General features: G+C 42.7%; 2 protein-coding genes across 12 annotated transcripts in view; one reads left to right on the top strand and one right to left on the bottom strand.

Annotated features, from left to right (window-relative positions):
- The window catches only part of ASPH (aspartate beta-hydroxylase), a 179666-nt gene extending 164911 nt beyond the window's left edge, over positions 1-14755 (top strand). For 9 of the 11 annotated variants that reach the window (XM_036338338.1, XM_036338335.1, XM_036338339.1 and 6 more), the window contains one exon: positions 448-2660. In XM_036338338.1, the coding sequence (XP_036194231.1) occupies positions 448-598 (151 nt within the window). In that variant the 3' untranslated portion in view covers positions 599-2660. Of the gene's footprint in view, positions 1-447; positions 2661-6112; positions 6193-13397 lie in introns of those variants that run through there. The other 2 variants (XR_004972490.1, XR_004972491.1) reach the window with 2 other exon arrangements.
- Positions 2251-15496, bottom strand: part of CLVS1 (clavesin 1) — a 129493-nt gene continuing 116247 nt past the window's right edge. Inside the window, exon 6 of the mRNA XM_036338348.1 lies at positions 2251-4260. Coding sequence (XP_036194241.1) covers positions 4173-4260 — 88 coding nt within the window. The 3' untranslated portion in view covers positions 2251-4172. The remainder of the gene's footprint in view (positions 4261-15496) is intronic.

The raw sequence follows: 15496 nt of genomic DNA, 5'->3' as shown, positions 1-15496 counted from the left end.
TATTACACACTGCGTGTATTGCTTTACCACTGAATTATTCAACGGTACAGCGACCCCCTTCCTAAAGAAACCGTCCCCCCTAACCCCTTCCCGCCCCTCCCCCTCCCCAGTGATATTGATGTATTGCTCTGGAGGAGTCAGCATGGTGTCGCGGAAGCTGGCTGCCTTGTTCAGAACCCAGCCCTACCGCCTAATTCTATGTAACCTTGGCCTGTTAATCCCCTCGAGTCTCAGCCTTTTTGCTTATAAAACTGGCATTGATACCAACGGCTTTGCAGGACTGTTGTATGGAGCAAGTGAAATAATGCCCACAAGGCACTTAGCCCAGGCCCTAGCGTGAGCAGGGAGGTGAACGTAGGGCCACTTCTCCCCATGCCTTCCCGCAACATAGACATGCACCGGTCCCCCGGCATCGGAATCGCAAGCCTCCGCGTTTCTCTGTTCCAGGACCTGGGAAGAAGGCAAGGTGCTCATCTTTGACGACTCCTTTGAGCACGAGGTGTGGCAGGACGCCACGTCTTTCCGGCTGATATTCATCGTGGATGTGTGGCACCCAGAGCTGACACCCCAGCAGAGACGCAGCCTGCCTGCGATTTAGCGTGTCGTGCGGGTTTGGGACACACCGGAGAGGGGCTGCCTTTCGGGTTCTGTCGGCTCGGGTGTGGGGAGAGAAGTTCGAGCACCAACGCCCTTAATTTCCTTGATTTGCCGCCTAAAGATGTCCAAACCTCCTCCTAGGGTTAGAAGACGTGAAAGGGAATACTTGCCCCACTGCAATTCACTTAGAAAAGACCCTGCTGTATATCATTCCAGACAGCGCTGGTCTGATGCCCGTATTTCAGGTAAATACATGATAGCTTCTACCTTGCCAGCCAAAGATATTTTCTCCGTTTAGAATAGGCTGAATCAGTGTGTAGTGAGAATACAGGTAGAGACTGTGAATGGATTGCGTTAGCTTGTAATGTTCCTATGCAATTATATTTTTCTAGGGTAGCTAGACGATTTTTGTCATCACATACCACTACTTTTTTGTTGATTTTAATGACAAGCTGTGTAAATGCTTCACTTCTAGCGGTTTCATGATAACTTTCCTGGTGAACTCGGACTTCCCCTTTTAATTATTTTTCGGCAAAGACACTCATGAAGGAAGCAATTTCCTAATACGAAGGAAAACAATGTAATTATGCCAGCATATGTGAGCTGTGCAGCTCCCTGCCCACTGGGTCTGCTTTTTTTTATTCTTTGAGAGCTGGTGTCTTCATTTCTCTCTCCTCACCGTGAGAATGGTGGAGATACTGTCAAAATGGCATTTCTTTCTAAGAGGAAGCTTTTACACCAAAAAGGGACATGGAATTATTTTATATGGAGTTATAAAAATGCCTCATGTAAGTTTTTTTAATGCTTGAAAAAAAAATAATGTAAAAATTGTCCAAGTGAAAATTCTCTCTTGGGATCAGGTAGATAGGTGGCTGCTAGGACCTCTGGCCCCGGGCCTGTTGCTGCCCATGACAGGGCCGGAATCCAGAGTGTCTTTGCCTATTGTAGATCCATGCGAGTGACAGAATCCTTGAGAGGATTCCCATCAGTGTTGCAAAACGTGGAAGGCAGGAGTGCCAGGGTCTCGGTCCTGGGTGTAGGATGTCGAGATTGCTTTCCTCTTTGAAAGAGTTTGGAAGACTCTTCCAGCTGCCTGGCTTGAGCAACTCCTGCCCTTTAAACATCATTTTGAAATAGCAATTATTATCCATAGTTTTTTACTATTGAACACTGCATAGAAATAACTATTGAAAAATGGCCTACTCATTCCAAAGATGACCATGTCATTAATTGGATAGATTATGAATGCATTCATTTTTTTTTTAATTAAAGCTAACTAGAAATGTTAGCTGTAAGAATGTAATAATATTAATGCACTGAACTTTAAGCCAATATGAACAAAAAATGCTGGCAAAATTACACAGAGGTTACCAGATATCATTCACAGGTAGGAAAACATGTGTGCCTTCTTTTCTATCTCAGGACAAAGGAGGATGCTTTTGTATGCCATTTAAAAGACAGTTCTTTAAAATGGAAATGCGTCTTTGTTTGTTCTTAAGCATATTAGCTTCCAGGAGAAGAGTTTGCAAAATATTTCTTGTGTTCCCTTCTGTTTTGCCAATGTCCAGAAAACTCGCTAAAATAGATGGAGTATTGGGGGGTGGGAGGATATCAAATTAATTATCAAACTCCAGAAGAAGGAAAAGTAAACTCTTGAAAAAGAAAAAGGTATTTGTGTCCTTCAGTATTTATTGAACAGAGGAAATGACTGACAAAGGACAATACAATCCAGTGCTCATGTGGTAACATTCATGTCACAGAATTTGGTTCTTGTGTGTATATTGCATACACAAAGAAATTCAAAGTGTAAGTTGTCATCATTGAAACATCATCTTACATTCATGTAATGAAGCCATGGAATAGAGTGAAAACTAGCTCTTAGCAATTATCACATGGTATTTAAAATCAGGTCACTACAGGATTCTAAAGATTGCCAATTGAAAAGCCAGAATTGTTTTTACTGTTGCAGAGGGTTGGCAATAACTGACTCCAATAGCATTTTAAGTACTTGGATTCCACAACTGCCTTATAAACCCAGGTAATAAAATGGATTTTCTAATTCACTTTAATTCTTCTTCATCTTTCTTCCCAATGTCATGGTGTATAAGAAAAGTATTTCAGTCACTGCATTGGTAGAATTATTTCAATATTATTTTGTTATCTGAAATGTCTACACAAAAAAATTGGTTTTAATACTGCAATGCAATTGAGAAATGTTTTTAATTCTATTTCAATTTTATTTCAAGGGTGAATACAAAAATTACTTCTGTTAATTATCTACCAGTAGAAAAAAATTAGTAATAATAGCCATCGAGGGTGATTTATGGCCAGTTGAATCACCTCTTTCCTTTGAAATTTTTAGCTAACAAGTTAACCCTCCCAAATTCTTAAAATGTGAAATCATATTGTACTGCCCATTAACTAAAATATTTTTATTTGGCATTGAGCACCCACTGGTTATACTCATGAATGGCCATGTCATGCAAATGGCTGAGATATCTAAAAACATACAGCTGGTTTTGGGGAAAAAATGGCACAGGTAAGGATATCATGTCCTATGATATTTTTAATTTTATCTAATTTCCTTTGAATGGATAGTTGGGGGCTCCATTTCCAAGGAGAATAGACAAAGAAATACAATGATCTTTGGCATTTCGTCCTGCATTCCTAGTTTTCTCCTATTTTCAGTACTTGCCTATTTAGCCATCCTTGAGGGTCTTCCTCCAGCAACAGCCACACCTTTCACTGGCTGCAGAGGGAGGTGGGAGTTAAATGCTTTAGTGGCACTTTGCTTTGCTGTAGTGACCCAAGTGAGGCAACGTGAATGGATTTATAAATCACTGACATGTTTCCAATGGGACCCCATCTGCAGACACACATTGCCTGTGGAAGTCACATTGCTAAGAGGAAATAATCATATTTCACATCATGTGCCTTCTTTTAATGTCAGCTCATGATGATCAGCTGGTAGCCTGACAAAAGATGTGATGTCAAAATCATTTTTGCAGGATATCAAAATAAGCAGCCTCTGAATATAGCCAGGCCTCAGAGAACTTGCTCTGAGGCTGAATAACTTGATGCTGGTGATGAGGTCAAAGAAAATAATTCAATAAGAATGGAAATTACTGGAGATACCATTGTCTCAGGGCTCTGCACTACATTGAACTTGACAATTGTGATGTATCTACTCAGAAATGCACTTAATCTTAAATTGCAAAAATGGGAGAAGGTCTCTGGGCGATGCCTCAGAAAAATCCTTGTTCTAATGCAGTGTGTGCATCAAATTTAGTAATGCATTTAATACCATAAATGTGGGGGAGGAAAATCTTGATTACGTAACTGCCTTGCTTTATCCTCTACCCAATGCCCTCATTGGGGGGGAAAAAGCATCTCTCAAGTCTTTGTTCAACTTTGGCTGCTTCGACCAATGGCTGGTGACAGTCATTACTGGGTGGCAGGAGTGGAGAGCCTTGGGTCAAGCCGTACCTGTCTGTGGGGTCAGTGCGCATGTGCTTCCTAGGCGGCTGATACCACCGGCGGCTGGCGATATGCGGGAACATGGAGTGACTCGGGGTTCAGTCCAGAGCCAAGAGTGGCTGAGTGTTCTCATTCTCTCCCTTCTCCTCATGTTTCAGGGTCCCAGCTTCTACCACAGACTGAGATCTAATCATAGGGGAAGGAAGGAAAAAGATACGGTTACAAACCATTCATGATGACAACATTTTGGAACATTAGAGGGCATTCAGATTTTATATTCCCCTTATTAATCAAGACAGTCAAACTATTTAACCCCCGCTTTTGTAGCTCTGCTTTCCTTGCTTCGGGGTCTTCTACACCACATTTTTTATGGGGAGAGGCATCTTGGAATCTTCTTTGCAGGAAACTCATCTCTTTATATTTGCTTCTATGTATTAGAGAGAACTGCTTTGCCTCAGTCTTTGTGGGATGGCCTTATGTAGAAAGTGTCTTGAGGGGTCCAGTGGTGTGGTCTCTTTGTTCACCTGAGCAGGATGCTCTAGGAATGCCTCTTGTGTGCGTTGTTTGGCCTCTCCTGTTGTAATTGAGACTTCATTGTTTTTTATTAATATCTTTTTTTTAAATTATCTTTTTAAACATTTATTTGATTTTAGAGGGAGAGAGAGGGAAAAACATTGCTTTTTGTTGTTCCACTTATTTATGCATTAATTCGTTGATTCTTGTATGTGCCCTGACATGGGAATCGAGACTTCATTGTTGATGTCCTGTGTGTGAGAGGGATCTCCCCTCCAACCTGCTGCCATTGAGGTTCAACCCCAATGTCATTGTGCCAGCTGTCCAGTGGTCGGGACTCCTTAGCCCAGAGTGCATCTGCCTTGAGTCTCACACCTTGATTGACCCTGTTCTGAGCTGTACTTCCTTTCCCTACAGAACTGGTCCTGCTGGCTTTTGCTTCACTAAGCAGTCCGGGATGGGGACCCAAACTGCTGTTTCTGACTAACTAGACCTGGCAAAGACTCCAGACTGACTGGATTCAGCCTGGAGTAGCCTCAAGCAGTTGTCCGCACGTGGGGTGAGAGGTTTTCCAACAGGGTGGGACAGTTGCTTCTGCTTGGAGGCTAATTGTTATTCTCAGTTTCTTAATGGGCCTCAGAAACTCTAGAGCAGTGGTTCTCAACCTTGGCTGCACATTAGGTCACCTGGGAATCTTTTTAACATCCTGATTTCTGGGCCTCATCTTCTGGAAATTCTATTTCTTTGTTATCGGGTGAGGCCACAACATTAGTAACAAAGAAACAATTTCCAGAGGATGAGGCCCAGAAATCAGGATTTTAAAAAGATTCCCAGGTGATTCTAATGTGCAGCCAAGGTTGAGAACCACTGCTCTACAGGGTGGGGGCAAAGAATGGGTGAACTGTCATCTCCCAAGGCAAAAACAGCAGGACAGCAAGTTTGCCTGAGAAAGATGACCTCTGCAGCATGAGGCAAAGATTCAGCACAGGAAACGGGGGTGTCTGCCTAATGAGCTCTAATCCCAGACCCCCCAACCCTGACTTCCATTTATGCATCTCCAGTTCACTCTGCCCTCCCTCTGCTGGAGCCCAAGGTGAGTGGCTGCACTCAAAATGTTGTGTGTTGGCCTTTTAAGAAGGTCTGCATTTCCAGCCATCTCTCCCTGGCAAACAGCAACCCTGCTGCTTTTCACAGCCAGATATTATGTGGGTACCTTTCTCAGTTCCGGTGCTCTCTGCTGGTGGGCCCAGTTTGGGTCATACACCATGATCAAGTAGGATTTATTGTAGGGATACAGGCTAGTACAATATTCTCAAATCAATAAATGTGATATAACAAATTGAAAGATTAAAACCACATGATATCAGTAGATGCAGAAAAAGCATTTGACAAAATTCAGCACCATTTTGATAAAAATTCTCAGTAAAGTGAGACTAGAAGGACCATACCTCAGTGTAATAAAGGCCATATACGACAAACCTATAGCCAATATACAATGAGCAAAAACTGTTTCCCTTGCGAACAGGAGCAAGACAAGGATGTCCGCTTTCACCACTCTTTTTCAACATAGTCCTGGAAGTCCTAGCCGCAGCAATCAGACACGAAGAGATAAAAGACATCCAAATTGGAAAGGAGAAGGTAAAACTGCCATTATTCGCAGATGACATGATATTGTACATAGAAAACCCTAAAGACTCTACCAGGAAACTATTAGACTTAATGAATTTGGCAAGGTAGCAGGATACAAAATCCAATATCCACATATCTATGGCATTTTTATGCACCAATAATGAACTCTCAGAAAGAGAAACTAAAAAGCAATCCCATGTATCATTGCAACAACAAAAAAGAGACTTAGGAATAAACTTTAACCAGGGAGGTAAAAGGCCTGTACTTGGAAAGCTATAGGACAGAGTGATGGCGAACCTTTTGAGCTCGGCGTGTCAGCATTTTGAAAAACCCTAACTTAGCTCTGGTGCCGTGTCACATATAGAAATTTTTTGATATTTGCAACCATAGTAAAACAAAGACATATTTTTGATATTTATTTTATATATTTAAATGCCATTTAACAAAGAAAAATCAACCAAAAAATGAGTTCGTGTGTCACCTCTGACATGCGTGTCATAGGTTCGCCATCACTGCTATAGGACATTGAAAAAAGAAAGAAGGATACAAACAAATGGAAGCATAAGCCATGTTCATGTATTGGAAGAATTAACATTAAATGTCTATACTACCCAAAGCAATCTACAAATTCAATGCAATACCTATTAAAATGCAAATGGCATGTTTCAAAGAATTAGAATACTCCAAAAATTTATATGGAACCATAAAAGACCCCGAATAGCTGCAGCAATCTTGAAAAAGAAGAACGAAGTAGGAGGGATCACAATACCAGATATCAAACTATACTACAAAGCCATTATGACCAAAACAGCCTGGTACTGGCACAAGAACAGGCATATAGACCAATGGATCAGTACAGAGATCCCAGAAATCAACCCAAGCCATTACATTCAATTAACACTTGACAAAGGAGGCAAGAACATACAATGGAGTAAAGACAGCCTCTTCAACAAATGGTGCTGGGAAAACTGGAAAGACACATGCAAAAAGATGAAACTAGAGCACTAATTTACACCAAACAAGAATATAAGGTGGATAAAAGACTTAAATGTAAGACATGAAACCATAAAAATCTTAGAGAACATAGGCAATAAAATCTCAGACATCTCATGTAGCAATATTTTTATGGATACATCTTTTAGGGCATTGGTTCTCAACCTTTCTAATGCCACCACACTTTAATACAGTTCCTCATGTTGTAGTGACCCCCAATTTCATTGTTACAAATTGAACATAATTAAAGCATAGTGATTAATCACAAAACAATATGTAATTATGTTTTCCGATGGTCTTAGGCGACCCCTGTGAAAGGGTCGTTCGACCCCCAAAGGGGTCGCGACCACAAGTTGAGAACCGCTGTCCTCGGGCAAAGGGAACTAAGGAAGTAAACAAATGGGAATACATCAAAATGAAAAGCTTCTGCACAGCAAAAGAAACCATCAGATTGAAAAGGGAACCCACTGAATAGGAGAACATATTTGCCAATGATACATCTGATAAGGGATTAATATCCAAAATACTATGTAAAGCACTCATACAACTCAACAACAACAAAAAAATAGACAATCCAATTAAAAAAATGGAGAGCTCTAAATAGACATTTCTCCAAAGAGGACATACAGATGGCCAAGAGACACATGAAAAAATGCTCAAAGTCATTAATTATCAAAGAAATGCAAATTAAAACCACAATGAGATCACCTCACACCTGTCAGAATGGCTATCAAAAATCAAGTACTGGAGAGGATGAGGAAAAAAGGGAACACTAGTTTGCTGCTGGTGGGAATGCAGACTATGCAGCCACTCTGGAAAACAGTATGGAGTTTGCTCAAAAAATTAAAAATGGAACTCCCAATTGACCCAGTGATCCCACTTCTGAGAATATATCCTAAAAACCCCAAAACACCAAACAAAGAATATATGCACCCCTATGTTCATAGCAGTGTTATTATATGTGCCTGGTAAACAGCCCAAGTGCCCATCAGTACATGGATGGATAAAAATGCTGTGGGACATTTACACAATGGAATACTATGCAGCTGTTAAAAAGAGGAATCTCTTACCCTTTGGGACAGCATGGATGGGCCTGGAAAATATTATGCTAAGTGAAATAAGCCAAACTGAGAAAGAAAATATCACATGATCTCACTAGTATTTGTGGAATCTAATGAACAAAATGAATTGACCAACAAAATAAGACCCAAAGCAGGGAGGCATGGATTAGACTAAAATACCTTAAGTGGGGTTGGGGGGATAAGAAGAGATAAACCAAAGAACTTATATATACTTATATGCATAGCCTATGGTCAAGGGTAATAGGGTAGTGAAGACCTGAGGGTGGGTGGGTGGGAACTGGGAAGAAGAGGGGGAAATGGGAGATATCTGTAATACTATCAACAATAAAAAAATAAATTTAAAAAATGGTTGATCTAGATTGTTCAAACAAAAATTTACAAATATGTGCAATAAATGGATAATTCAGGAGGCCTGAGTTGCCCAAAACATCCACTTTCCAAAGGTCTCAGAATGGTCTCTTACCTTCCTCCTCTAAACCCTCGGGGCATCCTGCCCTGCCTGATAAAAGTGTCTCTGAGACTTTGGGCCATGCCATATAGTAATGCTAACAGTGTGATTTTATCAGTTTGACCTCTTGGGATGGGGAGGAGGAGGAGCTGAAGACCAAGTAGCTAAGGCCAATCTCACACATACACTGTATGCCTATGTGACTGACCTCTCCTCCGCCCCGTATAAAAAGCCCTGGGCACCAAGGCATTGGTGAGTTTCCCTGGTCGGGGACACTTTGTACACGTCACACATCATCGCCAAGAGAATTAAGCTCTGTTCATGTGACTCCACTGGAAGGACAGCCGGAAGCGTGGAACTGGTCCAGTGCAGCTGGACTCCACCTGATGCACCTTTTTCCTTTGCCTCTTTTAATCCGTATTCTTTTGCTGGAACAAACCATAACTGTGAGTATAACAGCTTTTCTGGGCCCTGTGAGTCCTTCTGGCAAATCATTAACCCTGAGAGTGGCCTTAACGACCCCAAACACAAGCTATAATAACACTAATATTTGTTATGTATGCGCCTGGCATTATGGTATATTCTTTACATGTATTAACTCATTTTCATGCCCCTAAGAAGTGGTACTATTGTCTCCATTTTGGGGAAAAAACTAACAACAACAGATCAAGTAGCAAAGGAAAAGCAACAAAAATGGTGAGGAATAGGACAGACTTATCACCATCACACCACTCCAGGGCATATCTGAGCCTGCAGAGCTATTTAGCTGGAATGTTTAATATTCCACCTCACTGTAAAAATAATTTTCTGCCTAAGATCCTTATCTCCATTCAGGATATGCATGTGCTGTAGAAAGCATAAAATAGGTCAGAAAGCAAATCATACAATTGTCCTAAGACAATGGGTTTCTACTCTAAATATCAATCCAAACAGTCTGACTTTAAGTATGAAGCCGAACCTTTGGAAATAAAATGGATTCATGTTTTCCTGGGGCAGGGGAGAAGAAGCCCCAGGTAGCTCTCTCTATTTTCTGTGCATTTCTCTCTGCTTTAGGTAAAGCTCTGATGGGAGTGGGAGTGGGGGAGGGTGTTCACAGACATATAAGGAGCAGAAAAGCCAAAAATCCAGAAGACATTACAACACACCCAGACAAGCATGAAGAAAACCACAGCCCAGCTGCCTACTCACGGCAACTCCCTCCAGCACCGGGGACAGCTGCCTAGCTCCTTTGCCCCACAGGCCCTGGTGAAGGTGAGACTGATGGCCATTCCACTGTAGAGACTTTACACTTTTTCTCTCCTCCTTTCATCCCTAGGTGGCTTTATTTTACAACATGGCAAGTGAACCACAGCCACAGAATTTTATCTAGAACAGCGGTTCTCAACCTGTGGGTCGTGACCCCTTTGGTAGTGGAACGACCCTTTCACAGGGGTCGCCTAAGACCATCCTGCGTATCAGATATTTACATTACGATTCATAACAGTTATGAAGTAGCAACGAAAATAATTTTATGATTGGGTCACAGTATGAGGAACTGTATTTAAAGGGCCAGAAGGTTGAGAACCACTAATTTAGAGTAACTCAATAGAAACTATTCACTAAGGGGCCCTGCAGCCTCTTGAATATAACCAAGTTGAGAAACACACTCCTCCAGCCCCTAGAGAGACCACTCTGCTAGAAAGTTCTTCCTTATTGAACATGCTGTAGGCAGTTAGACATGAGCAGAGCAAGGGCAGTGGGCCAGGTACAGAAGGTCATCAGGATGGAAAGCCCCAGGTGCCTCGAAATGGACAATCAGTTGGAGGGTGGGACCCAGGCTGACGTTTCCTCCCCGAGCATATCCCTGGCATGAGCTTTGGACCTCTTGACCTTTCCTCCCTAGAGATAACATCTAGGCCTCAGTTGTAGTCCAGCTCCAGGCCCAGATCAGCAACAAAACCAGCCACTGCTGATGTCAAGACCAGCTGCATGGAATAATGACCCCCTGCCCTGGTGCCGGCCAATCTATCAGCGGAAACTGCAACCCTGAATGGACACACCTGGAAAACTGTTGAATATTCTATTAAGATCTTTCCCTGGGATCTCCCCTAAAATCTCTACCCTTAGGATGGAGGACCCAGTGTGCTCTCCCTCCAGGGAGCAGGCCAACCCTCTTCTCCCTCCCCAGGCACATTACCATTAACTTCCCCACTCAAAGCTCCAAGGGTCCTTCCTTTACCTCCATAACTTGTTTCCTAAGCCCATTTCTCCTAGGGGTTACTTTTTCTACCTCTGTAATTCACCCAATAAACGTTCTCTTACTGTTTGGGTCTTGCTCTAAATTATTTCCTAGCGAGAACCCAAGTACTGAGGCTACTGAACCCAGGTTTCGTCTGGGTACATGTAATCCATCTGGTCCACATAACAGCCCTTTAAGTATTTATCTAGTGCCCTTCAGCCCTCTCATGACTCTCACCAAGGCTAACCAGATTCCTCTGGTGCCCAGGTTTCTTCTTTCAAGGTTTTAATGTTTTTGAATTGATTCTTAGAAAGGGAGAGGAAAGAGAGAAAGAAATATCAATGTGACAGTGGAACATCGATCAGCTGCAGGTCCGAAAACCCAAGCATATACCCTGACTGGGAATTGAACTACCCCTCAGTGCACGGGATGATGCCCAGCCTACTGAGCCACATGGGCCAGGACTCTTGCCAAAGTTTCTAAAGCTCTGGCACTCTCTGGCATCTCTTTATCAACTGGTTGCCCACAGGGTGTCATCTCAAAATAGATAAAATTATTGCTTCCTTTTTTCCCCCTTTTGTATGCTTCTGTTGACGGATAGAAAATGCACCTAAAATTGCATTAGCCTTTCTGGTGCTCATATAACACAGCTGAGGGAAAATTTAGCTATATTTCCACAAGCTGCTGTTAGACCATTTCTCTCCCATCTTGAAGGTGTTTGGTTGAGTATTAAATTTCATTTTCTAAAGTTTGTTTCACATTTCCACCCTATCTCCATTCTTTTGAACCTTGAAATTTGTGGTTTTAATGAGTATTGGATTTGTTTCCAAAATTCCTCTGCCCCCATTTTCAGCATCATTATGAAAAAAACAAAACCCACAACAAATTCTCAAAAATTGAATCTTCAAACTGTCATCTTTTTACACTCACTCATGATAGAAATGTTGGTGAATGTTTCCTGCTATATGCCAGGGACTGTGAGCAAATGTTGAGAAATGCTTATTCTTTTGTGAAATTACTGCCCATAGACCCCCATACACATGTCATTACTCTGAGAGTACCCAGAGGAGAGGGTTTTGCGGGGGAGGGAGACATTAGCTCTAGAAAGAAAGGTAGGAATGAGGGGAAAAGCTATCATCCACACAATGACCTCATTCACAGACCCTGTTCAGATGACTCCCCTGCACCTCCACCTGGGGTCAAATTGGATCTATGGGATTTCTCTCAATACCTGTACTGACAGCAGGCACAGAATGCAGGCTGTCCTAGCCAATACACTCTATGTCTTGGTTGATGGCGGGGGCCAATCGAACCATTCTGAGGAACTGAGCGTGCAGAACTAAACTTTCCTGTTCACTTTTCCCTGATGGAGAAGATGACCACGGCTTCTTCACTTTCAGCAGGGCATAATTCCATTACCCTGGTCACACAATGAGCATTTTGATTAAGTAACCCTATATTATGAAGTATTTGAAATTCACTGGAAAACTATAAGAGCAAATATTGCTTTAAAAAAAAATCTAACACAAATAAATGAAGCCAAGAAAACCTCTCTTCTTAAATCTTGCCCTCAGTCCATTTAGCTGAGCCAAAGTGCTCTCTGGGAGGACTAATCAACTGCTGGCTGATAAAAATGTCTCCACCCGTTGTAAACAGAGCGCTCAGGACCTGTGTGGTTCCTGTATTAACCAAGGAGGAGCCCTAGCCTGGGGTCAGGTTCACTCTTGGTGGTAATCTCCCCATTCAGGGACTTGGCCTTCTCACAAGAAGCTTACCACTTTGGCTAAAATAAACATTTTGACTTTTCTCTTGGGTCCTCTTTCCAACACTGAAAGCCAAGTTAACCCCAAGGGCAGGCAGGGGAATGATTTGAGCTATTCAGCCATCATTATCTCAGTGGTGTGGCAGACTACTCTAACAAAGGCTTCATTCTGGCCCTGACAGCCACATTTTGTTTCCCTGCTATATTCTCATGCTCCCTTTCTCCCTCCTTCTGCCCTCCCATTCCTCCCTCCCTGCCTGCTTTTCTCTCTCCCCTTCTACCTTCTCCCTTCCCCTTTTCCTCTCCAAACTTTTTAACATTCCCCACTTCATATCAAAGATCTGTAGCCATTGATTAATTTTTCCTGATTCCAAAGGCAAGTAAATTCCAGGGAGAGCAGATGAAAAAGAAAAACATTCACCATGAGTGAGTACATTCTGCAGAATAGTTGTGCTGTAGGCAGACAGACAGACATGAGCAGAGTAAGGACAATGGGCCAGGTACAGCAGGTCACCAGGATGGAAAGCCCCAGGTGCCTAGCAATGGACAATCAATTGGAGAGTGGGTCCTTGCCCCCAGGGTAACTTTTCCTCCCCTAGCTTATCCCTGGTCACTGTTGTTTGGACCCCCTGACCTTTCCTCCCTAGAGATAACATCTAGGCCTCCCTTGTATTTCAGCTCCTGGCCCAGATCAGCAACAAAACCAGCCACTGCTGACAACAGGACCAGCTGCATTGAATAATGACCCCCTGCCCTGGTGCCTGCCAAACAATCAGTGGAGACCACAACCTTGAATGGACCCACCTGGAAAACTACTGAATATCCTATTAAGATCTTGCCCTGGGGCCTCCCCTAAAATCTCTGCCTTTAAAACCCTTGGTTAGGATGGAGGACCCAGCTCCCTGCCTTTCCCTTTCCCTTCCCTCCTCCCGCCCCCTCCCCAGGCCCCTTACCATTAGCTTCCTCACTCCCAAGCTCCAAGGTCCTTTCTTTACCTCTATAACTTATTTCCTAAGCCCATTTTTTAAAGGAATTTTTTTTTTTACCTCTGTAATCTTATAACTAAATGTTTTCTTACAGTATGGGGTCCTGCTCTGAATTCTTTCCTAGCCAGAACCCAAGTACTGAGGTTGCTGAACCCAGGTTTGGTCTGACCCCACTGGTGCCATTCCCGCCACCTGGGAGTGCTGCTCTCGGCCAGAGGTTTATTTTCAAAACGTTATGTAGCTACCATATCTGAACAGCTATCACCACGGGTTCCTCTTACTGACGAATTGCCATTGCCTGGCTTGAGCTGTGTGGACTCCAGATCAGGGCACAGGGACTCTGCCCCTCAACCCCAGCCGTTCCACGAGAGTGATCGCAGAAGCAAGGCCAGAGCTGCGAGGAGTTTCAGTGATTCAATCAGACCCCCGTTGAATCAGGTCCCGGAGATCAGCCCCATTACTTCATCAGGTAGCATTCCACAGCCCTGGCTTTATTCCCAAAGTTGGCAATGGGCTTGGCTTTGTGGAATGGCACAAAACTTCTAAAAAGACTTTGACAATGACACAGGAAAAGAGTTAAGCAGCCCCTGGCAGCTTTGAAGTCAACATTTACCAGTAGAAACGTTGGAAGTGAAAAATGTTTTTAAAAGGTAAATCTGTTTGGCTCCTGAAACTCACTGTATTAGGCACATACTGACTTCAGGAAGGACTTTCCGTGTCTTGCCAGCTTTTGTCCTTTTTAGTATTTTTATGCTTTTCTAGGAGGAGGCACAAAACAATGCTGAGGTAGAGAAAGCGGGCATTTCATGATATTCCAAGATCCTTTCTTTTCAATGCATAACATTTAGCCAAATACCTGGGAACAGCTCTACAGAACCGCAGTCAGGCAACATGGGGCGCTTACTAGTGTGGAGTGAGCAGATGAGACCTCACTGAGGACAGAGCTCGGCTGCCAGAGACAAACAGTCCAGGAACTTGGACTTGAGGAGGAAGGAATTCAGGAAGGGAGCCAAAAAAAAAAAAAAAAAAAAAAAAAAAAAAAAAAAAAAAGCCACCATTTCCACTGGCAGCTGCAATTGGACATTTTGTTTAATTATTTACACAGGAGTTTATTAGCCTTTATGAGACTATATTCCTTGATATTAATTCTCAGTTTTGCATCTGTAAAATGAGAGACTATTACCATATTCTCCACAGGCTGTGAGAGCTAGAAGCTGTAACAAAGTGCCCAGCCGGCTTGGCTCAGTGGTTGAGCATCAACCTATGAAGCAGGAGGTCAGGATTCGGTCCCCAGTGTGGGGTGTGAGGAGACAGCCGATCAATGATTCTCTCTCATCATTGATGTTTCTCTTCCTCTCCTTTCCTCTCTGAAATCAATAAAAATATCTTTTAAAAAATAAATTTTTTTTAAAAGATGTAATAAAGGGCTTGGAGTTCTCTGAAGGAGAAATTATTTAAATGGGAAGTGTTTCTCATTTTACTAACATCTCCTGAGTGTGAGCATGAACCACTGACACTCTGCCTTGTCTGAGAACAGAGACAGCCCATATCTACCCACTTGCAGAAAACCAAGGAAAATTCCACAAACTAAAAAATAGCCGTGAAGGAGGAATCAAGATGGCAGTATATAGGTAAATGTAGGTAAATGCCAGCACTCGCCACCTCCTACAACCACATCAAAATTACAACTAAAATACAAACAACCACCACTCAGAACCTCCTGAAAGCTGGCTGAATGTAAGTCCTAAAACTAGAGAAGTAAAGAGGCACACTGAGACTGGGAGGAGAGGC

This window comes from Myotis myotis, unplaced genomic scaffold (genome assembly GCF_014108235.1).
Source record: "Myotis myotis isolate mMyoMyo1 unplaced genomic scaffold, mMyoMyo1.p scaffold_m19_p_16, whole genome shotgun sequence".
Taxonomy (NCBI): domain Eukaryota; kingdom Metazoa; phylum Chordata; class Mammalia; order Chiroptera; family Vespertilionidae; genus Myotis; species Myotis myotis.
This window is presented reverse-complemented; position numbering and strand designations above follow the sequence as displayed.